The sequence below is a fragment of the Pomacea canaliculata genome, linkage group LG3, assembly GCF_003073045.1.
Source record: "Pomacea canaliculata isolate SZHN2017 linkage group LG3, ASM307304v1, whole genome shotgun sequence".
Taxonomy (NCBI): domain Eukaryota; kingdom Metazoa; phylum Mollusca; class Gastropoda; order Architaenioglossa; family Ampullariidae; genus Pomacea; species Pomacea canaliculata.
Window position 1 is genome coordinate 12,864,637 of NC_037592.1, and position 18,078 is coordinate 12,882,714.

General features: G+C 37.9%; 1 protein-coding gene across 14 annotated transcripts in view; it reads left to right on the forward strand.

Moving 5' to 3' along the window:
* Nucleotides 1–17,595, forward strand: part of LOC112559049 — a 33,506-nt gene extending 15,911 nt beyond the window's left edge. For 3 of the 14 annotated variants that reach the window (XM_025229906.1, XM_025229900.1, XM_025229901.1), the window contains 6 exons: nucleotides 7,848–7,916; nucleotides 14,084–14,343; nucleotides 14,663–14,984; nucleotides 16,186–16,399; nucleotides 16,593–16,675; nucleotides 16,961–17,595. In XM_025229906.1, the coding sequence (XP_025085691.1) occupies nucleotides 7,848–7,916; nucleotides 14,084–14,343; nucleotides 14,663–14,984; nucleotides 16,186–16,399; nucleotides 16,593–16,675; nucleotides 16,961–17,262 (1,250 nt within the window). In that variant the 3' untranslated portion in view covers nucleotides 17,263–17,595. Of the gene's footprint in view, nucleotides 1–1,499; nucleotides 1,622–1,893; nucleotides 1,944–2,380; nucleotides 2,447–2,621; nucleotides 2,870–3,949; nucleotides 4,290–4,489; nucleotides 6,436–6,698; nucleotides 6,774–7,347; nucleotides 7,389–7,847; nucleotides 7,917–8,787; nucleotides 9,080–9,405; nucleotides 12,542–12,923; nucleotides 12,965–13,434; nucleotides 13,504–14,083; nucleotides 14,344–14,662; nucleotides 14,985–16,185; nucleotides 16,400–16,592; nucleotides 16,676–16,960 lie in introns of those variants that run through there. The other 11 variants (XM_025229905.1, XM_025229904.1, XM_025229903.1 and 8 more) reach the window with 11 other exon arrangements.
* The last annotated feature ends 483 nt before the right edge of the window (nucleotides 17,596–18,078 follow it).

Sequence of the window (18,078 nt, forward strand, 5' to 3'; positions counted from 1 at the left end):
GGAGAACAGGCTTGCTTATTGGGAGGAAGCTGCAGAAGGCGCTGGAGATACTGGGGCAGCTGAGTCAAGAGGTAGCTGAGGTAGAGGATACAGGTACAGGATCTGTTGCAGGCCTCTCTACCTTCTTGAAGTACTGCTGCAGTTTAGTTTTGAAGGAGAACATCTTCTTCTCCTCCAAGATCTCCTTGTAACACCTAAGGGAATCCATGACTCCTCTGCCAACCCTAGTGTACCTTTCCATGTTGTGATCCTCAGCCTCAAACCTTGACAACCCTTCCTGTATCAGGGCAAAACCTGCTGCCAAGCCTTGCCTTGTAAATCTCTTAGGTTCTGGGGTTGGTATGTCTTCCTCTTCCTCTATCATCTGCTTCTCCAGTTGAATAAGGTCCTCAGCAGATAACTCCTCTCCATGAGATGCCAGTAGCTCTGTGACATCATCCTCCTCCACCTCCAGATTCATTGTCTTACTCATATCAACAACGTTCTTTATGACGCTAGTCACTGTCTCTTGGACCTCTGTGACATCATTCACAAACTGAGGACAGTTTTTTCCACACACCATTCATACTGGTCTGCTTAACCTCATCCAAGGAATCAGCAATGTTATTCACAGCATCAAGGATGTATGTTTTCCAAAAGTCCTTTAGAGTCAAGTCCTTATTCTTTTCAGTTGCTGCTAAAGCATTACCAATGACCCTTCGGAGGTAGTAGGCCTTGAATGTAGCAACGACTCCTTGGTCCATAGGCTGTATTAGGGCAGTGGTATTAGGTGGAAGGTAAACCACCCTGACATTAGGGTTAAAGTCATCCAGATGGGCAGGGTGTCCAGGGACATTGTCCAGAATTAGCGACACCTTAAAGGGAGGTACCTTGGAGGTACAATACCACTTCACGTCTGGCACAAAATGGTTGGTGAACCAGTAATCAAACACTGCAAGTGTCACCCATGCCTTCCTATAAGACTTCCAGATGATTGGTAGTTGACCATTTGAAATGCCATTGAGTGCCCTTGGATTCTCAGCCTGATACACCAGCATGGGCTTCAGTTTGTAGTCGCCAGCAGCATTGCCCCCAAAAAGCAAAGTCAGTCACTCCTTGCCAACTTTATGACCTGGTGCTGATTTCTATCATGAGTGTCGTAACCGCGAAACGACGTAACTCGAGACCGTCGTAACCCGAGGACTACCTGTACTACAATTTTAGCATCATTAATGACTTCTAATGCGAACTTTAGCACGATGAATAACGTGGCAAGCACACTATACTAACAGTTTATTGTGGATATGTCAATAAACTACCACCATTTTAAACACTAAATTGTGTACAGCAGTAAAGTGACGGTTCTAGAAGTGTACACAACACATTTCATTGTTATTAACAGTTGGCAAAGTATTGCTGTTACTTCTAACCTAAGCAAAAAGAAGGTTGCCTATTCTGCTCGTTAGAGCAAACCATTGCCACTCAGCTTCTGTAATACTATGTTATTGTTTTATGTTCAGTGACGAGTCTTTTCACCATATCTTGATGTTGAAACTGCCCCAAACATGAAGATTTTAGCCGCTACATTCTCTCTCTTTGTTGCCATGGCCTTGACGTTTGACACAGGTATAACTTTTTCAAGGTATGTGGAAACGGTTTTGTTTTTTCTTTAGTTAAAGTAATAAAGTTAGATTCGTGTTATTTTTGTGTATATGTAGGGACCTTCCTCTCATATTTTTGGTAACTAATTTATTACACTCTTTTTCAAAAAAAGAATCCACTCAAGATCATATAAAAAGCTTGTGATAGCCTTGTATAAAAACTTCCTTAAGAGCGATAAGATATTTGTCAAATAATTAAACAGTAATTAGAAGAAAAAGACAACAAATCTCTCACAATGTGACATTATTTCAGTAGCAGAACTTGCCAGGAAGAGTTTCAATGGCTTGAAAGTCAATGTAAAGGTAGGTCCAGTAAGCCTGTCTTTATTGTTTATTATTATAGAATAGCGTGAGTTACTTTATGACAAATAAACCACATTGCTAACGAGTTCTTGAGCAGTGTACGTCAGCTAGTGTGTTCAAACTTAAAGTTTGGGGCAGTTACAAAGTGTTCAGAGCTGCTGTCAGTCCTGTTGTCACCAAGTGGTGACATGTTTATTCTGGGTTTACTGGGATTGCACGTGCTGTTTATGTACGAAAAGATTTTACATGTAGTCTAAAAATATTGTATTTGAATCTAGCCAAAGTCACTTGACTTCATACAACCATTAATAGTGTAAAAAATAAATATTAATAAAGAAACCCTATTGTCCATGGTTGAATACAGTACTGAACATGGAAATCGTAATTAGTGAGTGACTATTCAAAATGTTAAGTTTCTTGTTTTACCATAAAAACAGGGATTTGTGATTTCAAAAAAGATTTTTGCGGCTGGAAGAACAGAAATTGGAAGGTCGACCAATCTAGTGAGTATATTATGTATATTATCTGTTAGGAGTATTGCAGCGAAATAAAAGTTAAAGAACCCGATTGGTATTGCACATTAACCGTCCCACATTTCGTGTGTACTTACGTCGTTCAGTGTGCATCGTTATTGTTTTTATTGTGTGTGTGACAATGTGCCCGGTTTCATCTGTTTAGAATCACAGGAAGGAAGCTGTAGCTTTGTGGAGAAGGAAAGTTGTGAGCTGACGTCTCCATACCTTTGTCGCACTGACTGCGTGATCTACACAATGAAACTCCACTACGAAATTCCAGAACCAGATAAATACGTGTTGTCTGTGGGCTTGAAAACGAACAACATCGGAGAATTATTATGGGAGAGTGACATTGACGACAACAGCAAGACGAAAGAGCTCAACATCACTGTATGCACAACACCACAGAAGGTGAAGTTTGTCTTTTCACGAGCTGATGTCTTTATCCAGACTCTGAGTTCATTCATAAAGTTCAGTGGTCATCTCTATTATTTCTGTGCTTTTAAGGCAAGTTGACCATTCTGATTATGCTGTTTCTCGCCTGACTGGGTGCGTTGAGTGCTGCACTGAACATGTCTGAGTGATAGATAAGAAGAAAATGAACAACTAAAAACATTGAAGCCACATGTATTAGCATTGAGCTAAGACGTCAGCAACTGACCATCCTTCACACATCTTTTGTGAGATTGTATTTTGTCATTTAATATTTATTTTGGTTGGCTTTGTAAGCTACTGATTGATACCAGTAGTCGACCAAAGACTGGCAAGTATCTCTCTCAAGAAGCTTTGCTAACAAATTTGTAGTATCACTCATTTCTTTTTTGTGCTTTAGAAGACACATTAAAATGCAGACATGGCTGGTAAGTCAAGCAACTCTAGAAACTTCTGACTCACAGCTCACATTGTAATGAGCAGACTTTGATATTTCAGTTCCCCAAAACAGCACGCATTTAATACTATGGGTATTCTTTGTGTTTTCATTGTCTCAACTGTCACAGTTTTACCCATCTTTGTACTCTTAGCACCGGCAGGAACCCAGAGTTCTAAGTTAGGATGTCTCTCTATAAAATCACAATACTCCTTTGTCCACTTTTGGCAAGTTTCATTCGCTGTATTTATAACATTATAGAATTTTTTGTTGACCGATTTGAAAGTTTAACTTATCTTGAACTTTACTTTTAACACAAATACTTTCCGCCTAAGCTATTTTTTTGAACTCTACTACAGTCTTACTACATTAATATTTCTATATACTTATACTTCTTTATAATTTACAACAGCCACACTGTGCATGCCGACTCGTTTGCTGTTTGAAAGTTTGCATTAAGTTTTATCTTATTTCTAGTTAGTATTTTTGTATCTCAATATTTCTTACTTTATTTCGAGTACAGCTGTGTAAGCAGAAGTCCTATTCACTTCACAAATTGATTGGTAGATGACTGTCACACAGTTATTTATTTTTATAAACCATTGTTGCGTGTTTCTGTACAGATTTTAATTCAAGGCCAAAATGCAAACCCGTTTAATTCGGGTGTTGATGGGGGATACTTATTTTCAACGTTTCATTCCATCGACTATCAACGACCGAAGCAATAACATCCACTGTACAAAGTGGAACTTCTTTCTGTGCTGACACCGACACAACGACTAGTGATAACTGGTTCAGTTCTCGTGTTGATGAAGCTTCGATGACAACAACGTCAACATTGCAATCATCTGATGGTCTGACTACTACAGCAACAGTTGTGGGAGGAGTTGTTGCGGCCCTCATCCTTTTAATTATCGTTGTATTCGTGTTCATCAGACAGAAAAAGAAGAAATATAAAAGGAAGTAAGATTTTGTAATTAAATAACGATTTTAGCAGACGTTAATCTAAAAGTATTTCCGAAGATACTAAGAAATTAAGAAGCTTATTTTGAAACTTTAAACATTGCCGACTATCCACGTTAACAGAAGATAAACTTTAGCAGGAAAAAAAACAACCCCAAAACAACTGTATATTTTTTCTGTTTTTCACATCCCTGTGACAGCGTTCCTGCGAGTGACATTCCTCCACTTGATGTCAACAATGCTCACCCACCTGAGTACCCATACCTTGCAGGTAAAGATGCGTTAGTCATATGGTCCCAGATACTTTATGTCTTCCCGTTCTTATTTTATGTGTTTTGCCTCTTTTTCTATTCATCCCGGCGAGGTGCATGTATTTGCACTATAGCCCAGTGACAACTGGCAAAGCGAGACCGTAGGAATCTTCATCAACGTTCATGTAAGTGATTTTTCCGCCGGCAGCAAGACGAACTGATATCACTAGCGAAAAATCTTCCGGCACATAGTTTAATTTGTTGTCTGCACGTCTGCCGAGTTCTTGCCATACAAACAGACCAGAAGTATTTACTCCGCTGTGCAGCCTGCAGACACTAACCACTGTTAAACCGCGTCTGTGCTTCCTTCCGACTTTACAGCTCCGTGTACGTCCTGCCAACGCCTTTAGTGCGCGTGCCCACGTGTGTACGCACGTACGTGTATGTGTGTGTGTGAAACAGAGTGGAGAATGTGCGAGTGTATGTTTGATATATTTTCAAAGATATGTATGAGACCAAGAATAAAAATTTAATAGTTACCCCCACTTTTATCATTAGTAATCAAGGCCTTTCTTAATTTGGCACTAATCGTCCTTTCTATACAACCACCATGTATAAAACTTTACCAAACAACCACATATACCATGAAGTGTTTAGTTAAGAAAGTCTCTTAGTCCATGTACTGTACGTGTATCTTGTTTACAACTTTCAGAAACAATTATTTTTGTGATAGCAGGAAGATTTACAGCCGTGATTCTGTATTCCTTGTTTACGTTTACCCTTCACCCAAATGAACAAAGAAATAAGTGGTTCACACGTTTGACAAAAACGCATCAAAGAAGCTGTAACAAAGGGAACTAAGCGACCAACAGGCACCCAGTCCATGACTTATCTCCCTTTGTCCTTCCCTCGCCGTTTGTCTTTTTTCTATTTCTGGCATCTATGACCCTCGCAGAACTCGCCGCATTGCAGCTTGTCAACATTATCTTACATTATCTTATATTACAGGCCGTACTACTCGCTTCCTTCGTCTTGTGTCTTCCACTCAAACCGTGCAAAGTCGTGTGTTCGCGCGTGTGTAATAGAGGGAGACAACAAGAGAAAAAATGAAAGAAAAGTCACTGAATATACATCAAAACAAAGCTTTCAGCCTTTTACAAACCTGTTCTGATAACTTTTGTACCGACAAGTCCGCACATGAAGATTCACCAGCAACATCGCCGTTTACAGCGCTGGAAATGACAAGGTAACTGTGTGTCCTGATCCTGGACTTTCTCTGGACATGAACACTAACAAGTCTATTAACAAGTCTATTAACAAGCTGTCTTTCCCTTTAAAAAGATATGAACCTTGATATTAACCGGCTGCTCTATGTTTGTTATTGGCGGCATCTACAACCACACACAGGTAAAGACACAACTTTGTCGTCAAAGTCCAAAGGATGGGAATATACTTCATGTTCGCTACTGAATACATAAACGCTCTTTATAAATACTAAAGTCATATTCAGCATGCATGTTTGTGTGTGTTTTCGATTAGAATATACTAATATTTAGCATACTTCTCTTGTCAGTGGTCTTCTATATTAATGCGCTGGTCAAATGAAGCGTGGAGAGACTGGTCACGTGGTGATCATTGCTTATATTACATGAAACACTTTGTGCTTTATTTTCTTAAAAACGTTTCTGAAAAACAAGCCAGGATTCTGTCGACAGTCGACCTTCCTGCTCCACAGAAGTGTCCATTCAGCCAGATTACAGAGAGCAAACACATTATAATCCCGACAAACACACACAGTGTCAACTGTAAACATCTTCCTGGTTTCTTCCACGGAGCAGAGACAACATACAACACACTTGATATCTACTGCAAGTCTACACAGTCGCCTGTTGATCGTGAGTTAAACTCTGAAATTGTGGTTGTATGAGAGGCCTACATTTTACATCTTTACTTCTGTTCTTAACATTCATAACATTAATCTTCATAGAGTGTTATCGCTGTAAAGAGCAAGGAAAAGGGCAGAACGTGTAGAGGTTCCCAGGAAGGAATATTTTAGGTGCAGCATCAAGATTTTTTAAAATTCTTTGAATCATTATCTTGTTGCGGTAACATTTATATTCACGTTTGATAAGATCGTGACACTGCTTTTGTTTTCAAGTGTAAACATGATGAAGATCTCAGTCTTTTTGCTGCTTGTCTTCACTGAGATGGTGTTGTGCTATACAACAACAAGGTACGGGAAACTTGTTTTTTTGTTCTATAACAGTTATATACATTTGTGTTTGGTTGTCCCTTCATGCACTGCGTATATCTATGTGTATTTGTTCTTTTAACTCTTTCTTTCTTTTTTGACTTTGTTCCAACACAACTCATTCCGTCGAGTGATAAATTTCCAATGTTCTTTGTGCGATGTCAATACCTTTAAATAATCCCACTATAAGAAAGATGTACACCAGCGGTTCTCAACCTTTTACTTGTGACGCCCCCATGACGAACAAAGGTAGGTCCGCGCGACCCCCCTTAGCCAGCAATGTAAGCTAATTTCACTAATACCGGTATAAGAAACTTTTAAAAAATGACCACCTTCGCGCCCCCCTTGTAAGCACATCGCCCCCCCCCCAGGGGGGCGCTCCCCACCGTTTGAGAACCGCGGAGGTACACGAACACAAAAGTTCTATCACTTACATATACAAGTTGGCATTTAAACATTTAACAGTTGATATATAATTATCTATATCGAGAAGAGACAGATGGAGAGTGGAAAGAGGTTTAGAATCTTGAGGAATATGCTATCAATTTATTTTCAGCACTTGTGAAAGCTTTCGGTGGCTTGACAGTAAAGGCAAAGGTGAGAAAAATTAACAGATCTTCAACCATCCCTATTTCTTCCTATCGACAAAATTTCTATCTCATAATAATTACAATAAGTACAGTATTTAAACACACTAGCAGAGAGGTTCTTGAATAATACTAATAACGTAGATTATTAAATAAATAATATATTTATATTTCTGTGTGTAAATTAAACTATAAAATTGAAACAGACTGCTATAGGACTTTGACTAAAACCGCGTGGTGTCCTGTAATTTAACGATGATATATTTGTAAATAAACGCGGATGTCACAATTCATGATATGACGAGAACCTAAGAGACTACATCGCTAAAAAGTGTTACAAGGAAATTGATACACAGACAGTAGGAAATAAGGTAAAAAAATAAAACTATGGAAGCCATGTAGTCCAAGTTATTTTTCTATGCAGACAAAGCTAATCCCTTTTTTGTATTACTCCACTCTATCAAAACAGGAAGCTGTGATTTCAAGACAGACTTCTGCGGTTGGACAAACAACTACAACTGGAAGATAGGCTGGTGTTGTGAGTACGAACAAGTCTAAGCATCTGTCATGTAGACGGTCTTGTAGGCAAGGCATATCATGTGTAGACATCTACTTAGGCTGTGTTCTGAAGCAACAGTAAGTCTTTGCTATGGGATAAAATAGAGAACTCAAGGGAAAGTTTCTTGTTTCCGAGGTTAATGATGTTAAGAGTCACTGGCACTTCTTCATGCTACTTTATTCCGGGGCACTTTTTCCACTTTATAAGTACAGTGACCTGTAAAACATTTATAGGGTCTCTACACTGCACAATACTTTCACAAACAAGAGTCGCGTCCTTGAGTTCCCCATCTTGCCCTATTGCAAAGACATACCTTGCTTCATGACTACTGCCTTAGTGGGTTTAACAGAGCTAGACAACAGTAAACACTTAAGTGATACAACATAGTGAGCACGTAGGGCTTGGTATTGGTGACGGTGTCTTTATAGTAAAGACTTTTGTATCGGCTAGGGACATCAGTATAGTCATGGCTGACGGATGTAGACATAAGCAGACGTTTCCGATCTAGTCATTATCCTAAGTTTGGTTTATTAGTGGTGCAGTCCTGTAGATAAGTATCAACATGTTCTATACGCGCCCCCCTAACTTTTTGAGGGCTTGTAAGAAAAAGCCAGTGTCAGAGAGGATTTGGGCCTCCAGCTCATATAAATTCTACAACAACAGTACGGTCTCTAACACCCAACTTTCTTACCACCAATAGAGTAGGGAAGCCATCAAGATATGGATGATGCATTTAATGATCATTGTGTAGCTTTAAAAGTAAGAACTTTCGCTTATGCTAATAATTGTATATCTATGTAGTAAAATGTCATACTTTTCGTTGAGGTGAGGTGGCTTATTTTGTGTTTAGACACACATAACAGAAAGTGCTGCTTTGTGCAAATGAAGAATGAGAAAAGACAGCACCTGATGTCACCACAGCTTTGTGGTATTGAGGACGTCCACTACACAATGAAGCTCCGCTATGAAATTCCAAACCCAAACATGTACACACTGTATGTGCATTTGATGACGGACCAAGATTGGATACGGTTATGGCAGACTGGTAACAAGCAGGACTTTTTAACTGAAGAGCTTAACTTCACTTTGCCTGAACTACCCTTCCAGGTGAAGCTACTCTTTCGACTAATTAGAAGCTGATTGTGAGTCTACAGTAACATTTTTAGAGATATTTACCTTCGATAAAATCTCTTTATAGTGAGATATTGTCATCATTTTAAATATTTTTGGTGTAGATGACGATCACTATGACGATTACAATGCCCACATTTAAAGATCGGGAAAGATATTTTATTTTGAAAAACCGATTCATTGAACATAACATGTACTTAATACATTTAACATAATTTTAGAGGAAGTTTTCTTTAGAATATTTAGTAACTTTAAAAATGTTTCAAACACTAGTACGTTGATAGTTGTCTGATATTTGTACATATTTATAGACTTTCGTGTTACTATTTCTGTTCAGATTATGATTGAAGGCGAAAAGAAGGAGGACAGGTGGGACGGGGATCAAAATATACTTATCTTAGACCTTTCGTTCAATCAAATCAACATACCAAGTGTAATCAAAAGAAAGAACACTCCTCCTACACCTGTTGTCACCAAAATAATGATCAGCGATAATGGAAATAGTTATCGTACAAGTGATATTTTGATGACAACGACAACTACATCAATGACGATGGATTTTACTTCTCTATCGACAAACATCACACAGGGATCATTGACACTCAACACCATACTGCCACGACACTTTCGCAGTCTATCAGCAGTAAGTATCCTTTAATAAAGACTTTTTTTATTTATATTAATGTGGATTTTCTTTTGCCATGTCTTGGAACGGCTATAACAAGATTTATTCAATTACCTTAAGGACCTTTTAAACTAACCACAAATTGTTAAACATATGACTATATTCGACCAAACGTTTACATTGTTGTCATGTAGAACATATTTGCTAGAATAAACAATGTGTCTGGTTATGAATAATTTTGAAAGTACCTTACCTCTTCCCCTACCTTCCCCCAAAAATACCACAACTACTGTACTTCACTTGTGACTCTTGTTTACAATGAAATAATTTCCCAAAATTAAGCAAGATTTTGGGCAGCGCCAAAATGCATGTTACAGACAAAAGTCCTTGTTACCTTAGCAAAAGTAAAAGTTACTCTAAGAGTCAACAGGATATGAGACTTTCTTGTCAGCTTAGTACAGCTGCATTCTGATTTAAAAAATAGAAACATGGAACAGAAGAGTCTAATCCCTTGGGTTAAATGATTGCTGATCATGGAAGGAATTACCCTGTCACGAAATGTTCACATGCTGTCACAAGATGTTATTTTGTTTGGACCTTAGATACGCTAATATAAACATATGTCCATTTTACATTTACTATCTTATGACTTATATGTATCTAATTCATATTGATATAGTATGATTTTCTTGTTTAAGAAGTGGCCTACCACCTTTAGGACAATGGCTACATAAAAAGCAAATTTTACTTGTGCTACCACTCTCCTTCAAAAATGATTGTTACTGTAATTGTCATTATAGTCAGCTGGGACATCTTTCCATCTTTTCAGGGTTAGGTATATACATTATGATCACGACAACATAGTTAATTACTATAACATGCATCTCACTGCAGTCGTTAATTCTATTGATGATTGTAGGATTAACACTGGCCACACAATAAAGTTGAAAGTTTGTTCTTAGTAATTCTCTCACTTTTTGTAATTCTTTTACTGTATTATCTTCGCAATCAAAAGACTAGTAAGGAAACGTTCATAAACACTCACATATATATGTATAGAACAGAGAAGCCGTAATCTGCTAAAACGATTTAGTCCAGGCACGCGGGACAGTAGACCTTTAGAAGTTTAAAGCTCCTGAATGTGCTTATACATTCTAATACACATACAGGCCAGTGATGATTGACCATTAACACAATATAAAAATAAATATTTGGTTGTTACTTTTCACTCAAGTTGTTTTGACGACCGAGGTCATCAGTAAGTTAGCGGTCCGGTGGCGCAACGGTTAGCGCTGTTAGCGCCTGTCACCAATACAGTAAAGGTTGGCTGCCCAGAGTTCATTTCTCGTCTCGGGCACGCTGTTCTTTCTCTGCACGTGGCATCTGTTTACAGGGCTGGCTGCTTGCCGTAATATAGCCTTAGTTGCTGACACGGCGTAAAACACCAAATCCCCCCCCCCTCATCAGTAAGCTCCACGTCATGGCTTGCCCTCCTCCAGCTTGATGACTTACCTGGCAATGAAAGCGAGTGCGAAATGTTTCATCAGATAAAACTTCAGGGCTGGGCACAGTGTGTTGACAATATCCGTTCTGTATTGCAGTTTGTCAACATTATCTACTTACAGGTCTACTACTCGCTTCCTTCGTCTCGTGTCTTCCACTCAAACCGTGCAAAGTCGCGTGTTCGCATGCGTGTGTAATAGAGGGAGACAACAAGAAAGAAACAAAATGAAAGATAGAAAAGCCATCTAATATACATCAAAACAAAGCTTTGTTTTCAGCCTTTTACAAATATGTTCTGATAAATTTTTATACCGACAAGTCCGCACATGAAGACTCACCAGCAACATCGCCGTTTACAGCGCTGGAACTATCAAGGTAACTGTGTGTCCTGATCCTGGACTTTCTCTTGACATCAACACTAACAAGTTTATTAAAAAGTTGTCTTTCTCTTAAAACGATATTAAGCTCGATAAAGACACAACTTTGTCATCAAAGTCCAAATGATGAGGGATATACTTCATGATCGCTACTGGATACATACATGCTGTTTATAAACACTAATGTCATATCCAGCATGTAAGTGTCTTTTTTTTTTTTTTGATAAGAAACTACTAATATTTAACACCCCTTTCCCTATCAGTGATAACTTCTATATCAATGACCTGATCAAATGAAGCTTGGAGAGACTGGTCAAGTGCTGATCATTGGCTATATTGACATGAAACACTTTGTGCTTTATTTTCTTAGAAACTTTTCTAAAATCAGTTCAGGATTCTGTTGACAGTCGACCTTCCTGCTCCCCACAAGTGTCCGTTCAGTCATATTACAGAGAGCAAACACATTATAAACTCGACAAACACTCACAGTGTCAACTGTAAACATCTTCCTGGTTTCTTCCACGGAGCAGAGACAACATACAACATACAACACACTTGGTATCTACTGCAAGTCTACACAGTCGCCTGTTTACCGTGAGTCAAACTCTGAAATTGTGGTTCAATGAAAAAAAGCTAACTATTTAAGTGTTTATTTCTGGTCTTATCATTGTTTGCTTCATCTCCATAGAGTGTTATCGCTGTAGAGAACAAGGACAATAGCAGAACGTGTAGAGGCTCCCAGGAAGGAATATTTTAGCTGCAACATCAAGTGTTTCTCAAATTCTTTGAATCATTATCTTGTTGTGGTAACAGCCGCTACTTAGTCTCTGTAAACAAAGAATTGCAGTGAACTTATATCCACGTTTGATTAGATCGTGACTGCTTTTGTTTTCAAGAACAAACATCATGAAGATAGTCTTTTTGCTTCTTGTCTTCACTGAGATGGTGTTGTGTTATACAACAGCAAGGTAATGGAAACCTGTTTTGTTTCTTAAATTTTTCGTTCTATAACAGTTATATACATTTGTGTTTGGTTGTGCCATCATGCACTAGGTATAATTATGTGTATTTGTTCTTTTAACTCTTTCTTTCTTTCTTCCTTTTGAGTTGGTTCCAACACAGCTCATTTCGTCGAATTATCCATTTTCAATGTTCTTTGTGCGATGTCAATGCCTTTAAAAAAGAACAATATAAGAAAGATGTACACGAACACAAAACTCCTCTTGATCACAAATACAAGTAAGCATTTAACATTTAACAATTTATATAATTATATTTATCGAGATGAGACAGAGGGAGAGCGAAAAGAGCTTTAGAATCTTGAGGAATATGGTATCAATTTATTTTCAGCACTTGTGAAAGTTTTCGGTGGCTTGACAGTAAAGGCAAAGGTGAGGAATATTAACAGTATTTGAACCATCCCTATTCCTCCCTATTGACACAATTTCTAGCTCATCATATTTACAATGAGTACAGTATTTAAACACACTACAAGAGAAATTCTTGAATAATATTAACAACGTAGATTATTTTTGTATTTCTGTGTGTAAAGTAAACCATAAAATTGAAACAGACTACTAAAGGACTTTGACTAAACTCGCGTGGTCTCCTGTAATTTAACAATAATGTATTTGTAAATGAACGCGGATGTCACAATGTACATGATAGGAAGAGAAACTAAGAGACTACATCTCTAAAAACTGCTATGAGGAACATGATGCACAGATAGTAGGAAATAATTTAAAATAAAACTATGGAAGCCATGTAGTCTAAGTGATTTTTCTATTTAGACTATGACAATGGTTTACAACAAAATTATGGTTAATCCCTTCTTTTGTATTACTCCACTCTATCAAAACAGGAAGCTGTGGTTTCAAGACAGACTTCTGCGGTTGGACGAACAACTACAACTGGAAGGTAGACCTGTGTGGTAAGTACAAGCAAGTCTAACCATCTGTCATGTAGATGGTCTTGTGGGCAAGGCATATTTGTGTGTAGACATCTACTTAGGTGGTGTTCTGAAGCAAGAGCAAGGGTTTGGTGTTGGAGACAGTGTCTTTATGGTAAAGACTTTTGTATCGGCTAGAGACATCAGTATAGTCATGGCTGACGGATGTGAGACACAAGCAGACGTTTCCGATCTAGTCATTATCCTAAGTTTGGTCTATTAGTGGTGTAGTCCTCTCATCAAGTTTCTCTTTGTGTTGTCGAGAATTATAAACATGTTCTATAGGCGCTCCCTTTACACTTTGGTGGCTTGTAAGGGGCAGCCAGTGTCAGAGAGTAGCTGGGCCTCCGCCTTATATAAATACTACGACAACAGTTGGGGTCTCTAACACCCAACTTTCTTACCACCAATTGGGTAGGGAAGCCATCAAGATATGGATGATGCATTTAATGATCATTGTGTAGCTTTAAAAGAACAAACTTTCCCTTTTGTTAATAATTTTATATATATATGTAGTAAAATGTCATACTTTTCGTTGGTTGGGGGATTATTTTGTGTTTAGACACACATAACAGAAAGTGCTGCTTTGTGGAAATGAAGAATAATGAGAAAAGACAGCACCTGATGTCACCACAGCTTTGTGGTATTGAGGACGTCCACTACACAATGAAGCTCCGCTATGAAATTCCAAACCCAAACATGTACACACTGTATGTGCATTTGATGACGGACCAAGGTTGGACACTGTTATGGCAGACTGATAACAAGCTGGACGTTTTAACTGAAGAGCTTAACTTCACTTTGCCTCAACTACCCTTCCAGGTGAAGCTCCTCTTTCTACTAAATCGAAATTAATTTTGAGTCTACGGTAATGTTTTAGAGATATTTACCTTCGACAAAATCTTCTTAGAGTGAGACGTTTAAATATTTTTGGTATAGATAACGATCAGCATGACGTGAAAGATATTTTATTTCAAAAGACCGATTCCTTAAACATAACATGCATTTAATACATTGAACATAATGTTGGGGAGTTTTAGCATTCTTTGGTTACTTGTAAATATTTTCAGACACTAGTACATTGATGGTTGTCGGATATTTGTACATATTTATATACTTTCGTGTTACTATTACTGTACAGATCATTATTGAAGGCGAGAAGAAGGCGGATAGGTGGGACGGGGATCAAAATATACTTATCTTAGACGTTTCCTTCCATCAAACGAACATACCAAGTGAAATCGAAAGAAAGAGCACTACACCTACACCTGTTGTCACCGAAGCAATGATCAGTGATAATGGAAATGGTTATCATACAAGTGATATTTTGATGACCACCACAACTACATCGATGACGATGGATTTTACTTCTCTATCGACAAGCCTCACACAGGGATTGTTGACAGTCAACACCATATCTGCCACGACACTTTCGCAGTCTATCACCACTGCACTTATCAGCAGTAAGTACCTTTAATAAAGACCTTTTTATTGAGATTGATGTAGAGTTTCTTTTACTGTCTTGGAACTGCTGTAACAAGATTTATTCAATTACCTTAAGGACCTGTTAAACTAACCACAAATTGTTAAACGAATGGCTTTATTAGACCAAACTTTTACATTGTTGTCATGTATAACATATTTGCTAGAATAAACAATGTGGGTTTGGTCATGAATAATTTTGAAAGTACCCTATCTCCTCGAAAAATACCAAAACTACTATACTTCCTTGCGACTGTTGTTTACAATGAAATAATCCCAAAAATAAATGCATGCTGCAGACAAAAGTCCTTGTTACTTGAGCAAAAGTAAAATTTACTTTAAGAGTCGACAGGGTATTAGACTTCTTGGTCAGCTTAGTGCAGCTGCAATCTGATTTAAAACATAGAAACATGGAACAGAACAGATCCCTGGGGTTAAATGAATGCAGGCTGATCGTGGAAGGAATTACCCTCTCACCAAACGTTTACATGTTGTCACAAGATGTGATCTGGTTTGGACCTTAGATACGCTAATATAAACATATGTCCACTTTACAATTACTATCTTATGACTTATGTGTATCTAACGCATATTGATATTGTATGGTTTTCTTGTTTAAGAAGTGGCCTACCCTCTTTAGTACAATGGCTATATAAAAAGTAAATCTCATATGTTCTATCACTCTTCTTCACAAAGAATAGTTACTGTAATTGTCATTGTAGTCAGCTGTGACATGTTTCCATCTATCCAGTGTCAGGTATGTACATTATGATCACGACAACACAGTTAATAACGACAATAATCTTACTGTAGTCATTAATTCAACTGATCATTGTATGATTTCCACTACCAGCAGGAGAATTTTGAAAGCTTTTTCTCAATATTTCTCTACTTTTATTTTGTTTTCTTACTGTATGATCTTCGAAGACAAAAAAGAAAAAAAATGGTAATGTAACCGTTCATAAACACACGCATATATATAGAGAGAGAAAAAGAACAGAAGTTGCAATCTGCTAGAAACGATTTAGTCCATCCACGAAAGGTGGTAGACCTAAGAAAAATTTTTAATAACCGAGAACTCCACTCTCTTTAACAGTTTGCATGATTACTTAAATTATTCTTGCTGATCATGTAGTAGCGGCAGTATAATCAAACAGCCTAAAAGTATATTTTTTTCTGCAGACAATACTTCTATACAGAATGAGAGGCAGCCAGGTGATGCCATCGAGAGTGTAATTCAAGACACCCCTACCACCTCTGATACACAGTCAGCAAACTCCACCAGTGATCCGACAACAGTAGCAGCAGCAGTGGCAGGCGCTGTTATCGCTGTTCTTATTTCTGTTGTCATTGCCGCCGTACTCATCAGAAGAAAAACAAAGAAGACGCGAAACTCGTAAGGATGTGTTATAGATTAATTATCATTTTTCGACTTTAATTATCGCTTCTTGTCTGAGTTAAATGCGTTTGATATGGATTTCTATTGATGTCTTTTATCACGAAGTTATCTTAAAAGTAGGAACTTTGCCGATTGTGATTAACTAGCAAATATTTACAACACCATACATGTAACTGCTTTGATTTTCCAGTCAATGTGACAGGCTGCCTACAGTTAACCCTTGTCTCCTTCCTGTCAACACTGCTCGTGGACACGTCATCCCTTCTGTTGCAGGTGAAGACTTGCATTATTACTCTTAGAAAATTCTTTTTGCTGCATTTATGCGTCTCATTTTATTTCCATCCAGCTATCACAGATTTTTGGTAAACACAGCTGACAATAAATATGAAGATGGGTGTATGTGTGTGCACGCTGTATTGTTCTTGGGGTGATGTCTGTTTGCGTTTGTTTGTTTGTGTGTGTGAGAGAGAGAGAGAGAATAAATCAAGTATCAAACTTGGGTATATCTTTTGCTTACTTCTTGTTTTAAATGTCGTGACATTGAAAATATTTCCACAGCGGGATCCGACCCAGACCACTACGATTGTGTGCAAGATGCTCCTAGAGGAAAACCACGAGGTGCAGCTGGAGGTACCGGCTCCTCAACGTTGGCTGCTGACATCTACAACCACACACACGACAGTGACAACAAGCAGCTTGGTCGTCATGGTGATGGTGGAGGAGGCATATATTCCACTTTGGCTACTGACGACACCTACAGTCATCTGCAGGGCAAGGAGCACCACAGATTTGATCGGCAGGGCGGAAATAAAAACTCACATTCAGCAACAGTTTCTGATGACGACTATCATCATTTGTAACATTCTGTCTTTTACAGCGAAATATTTCTTAGTCTTTCCTCAAAAGATTTACAGTGGACGATAAAGGAAACCTGTAAATCTAGCAATCTAGTTTATGCTTCAGTGCAACTGATTGTAGATGATTTAAATTGTCATACAAGTATGTATATAAGTGTTTGACATATGTGTATGTAAGTATGTGCTCGCTTCATATGATATGCAACATTTCTTGACTTCAAACGGTCTGTTCAATCAGTTTTTGCGGTTGAATCTTTTGTTGATGCGGTCAGAGTATTTGTTGTTTAAACTGTACCTACACAAAAAGAAAAAAATAAACAAAAGTCAAAAACAAACTACAAGATTATTTCTTGAGGTGGTCTCTGACACCAAAACCGCTTTTCAGACCCCTGGTCTATCGTCATGACCTAATATTACACGATGCTTACAAAGAAAGAAACCTGTTTATCATTCGTAACACTCTAAACAAAAGCCTCCTACATTTCTTCCGAATAGGTCTTTATATACCTACTTAGCCTTGTAACGGGGTTACTTAGCGACATTATATTTTAGAGTGGTGATCAGGAGAGAAAATCTAGTTAAACTGTAACAGTCAAGTTTAACCAAATAAGTTCAGGTGTAGATTGTCGATGAAATTAATATATCTATAATGTGAACTCGTCATTATCTAAGATATACATGTATATATACTAGGATGCAAACACGGTTATGAAATAGTAATATAACACAAATTTCCAAAACAATGTTGACAAGCAAAATTAAAATTATTTTTATTTAACTTTATAAAAAATTCGAAATATAATGTCATTGTAACCATGC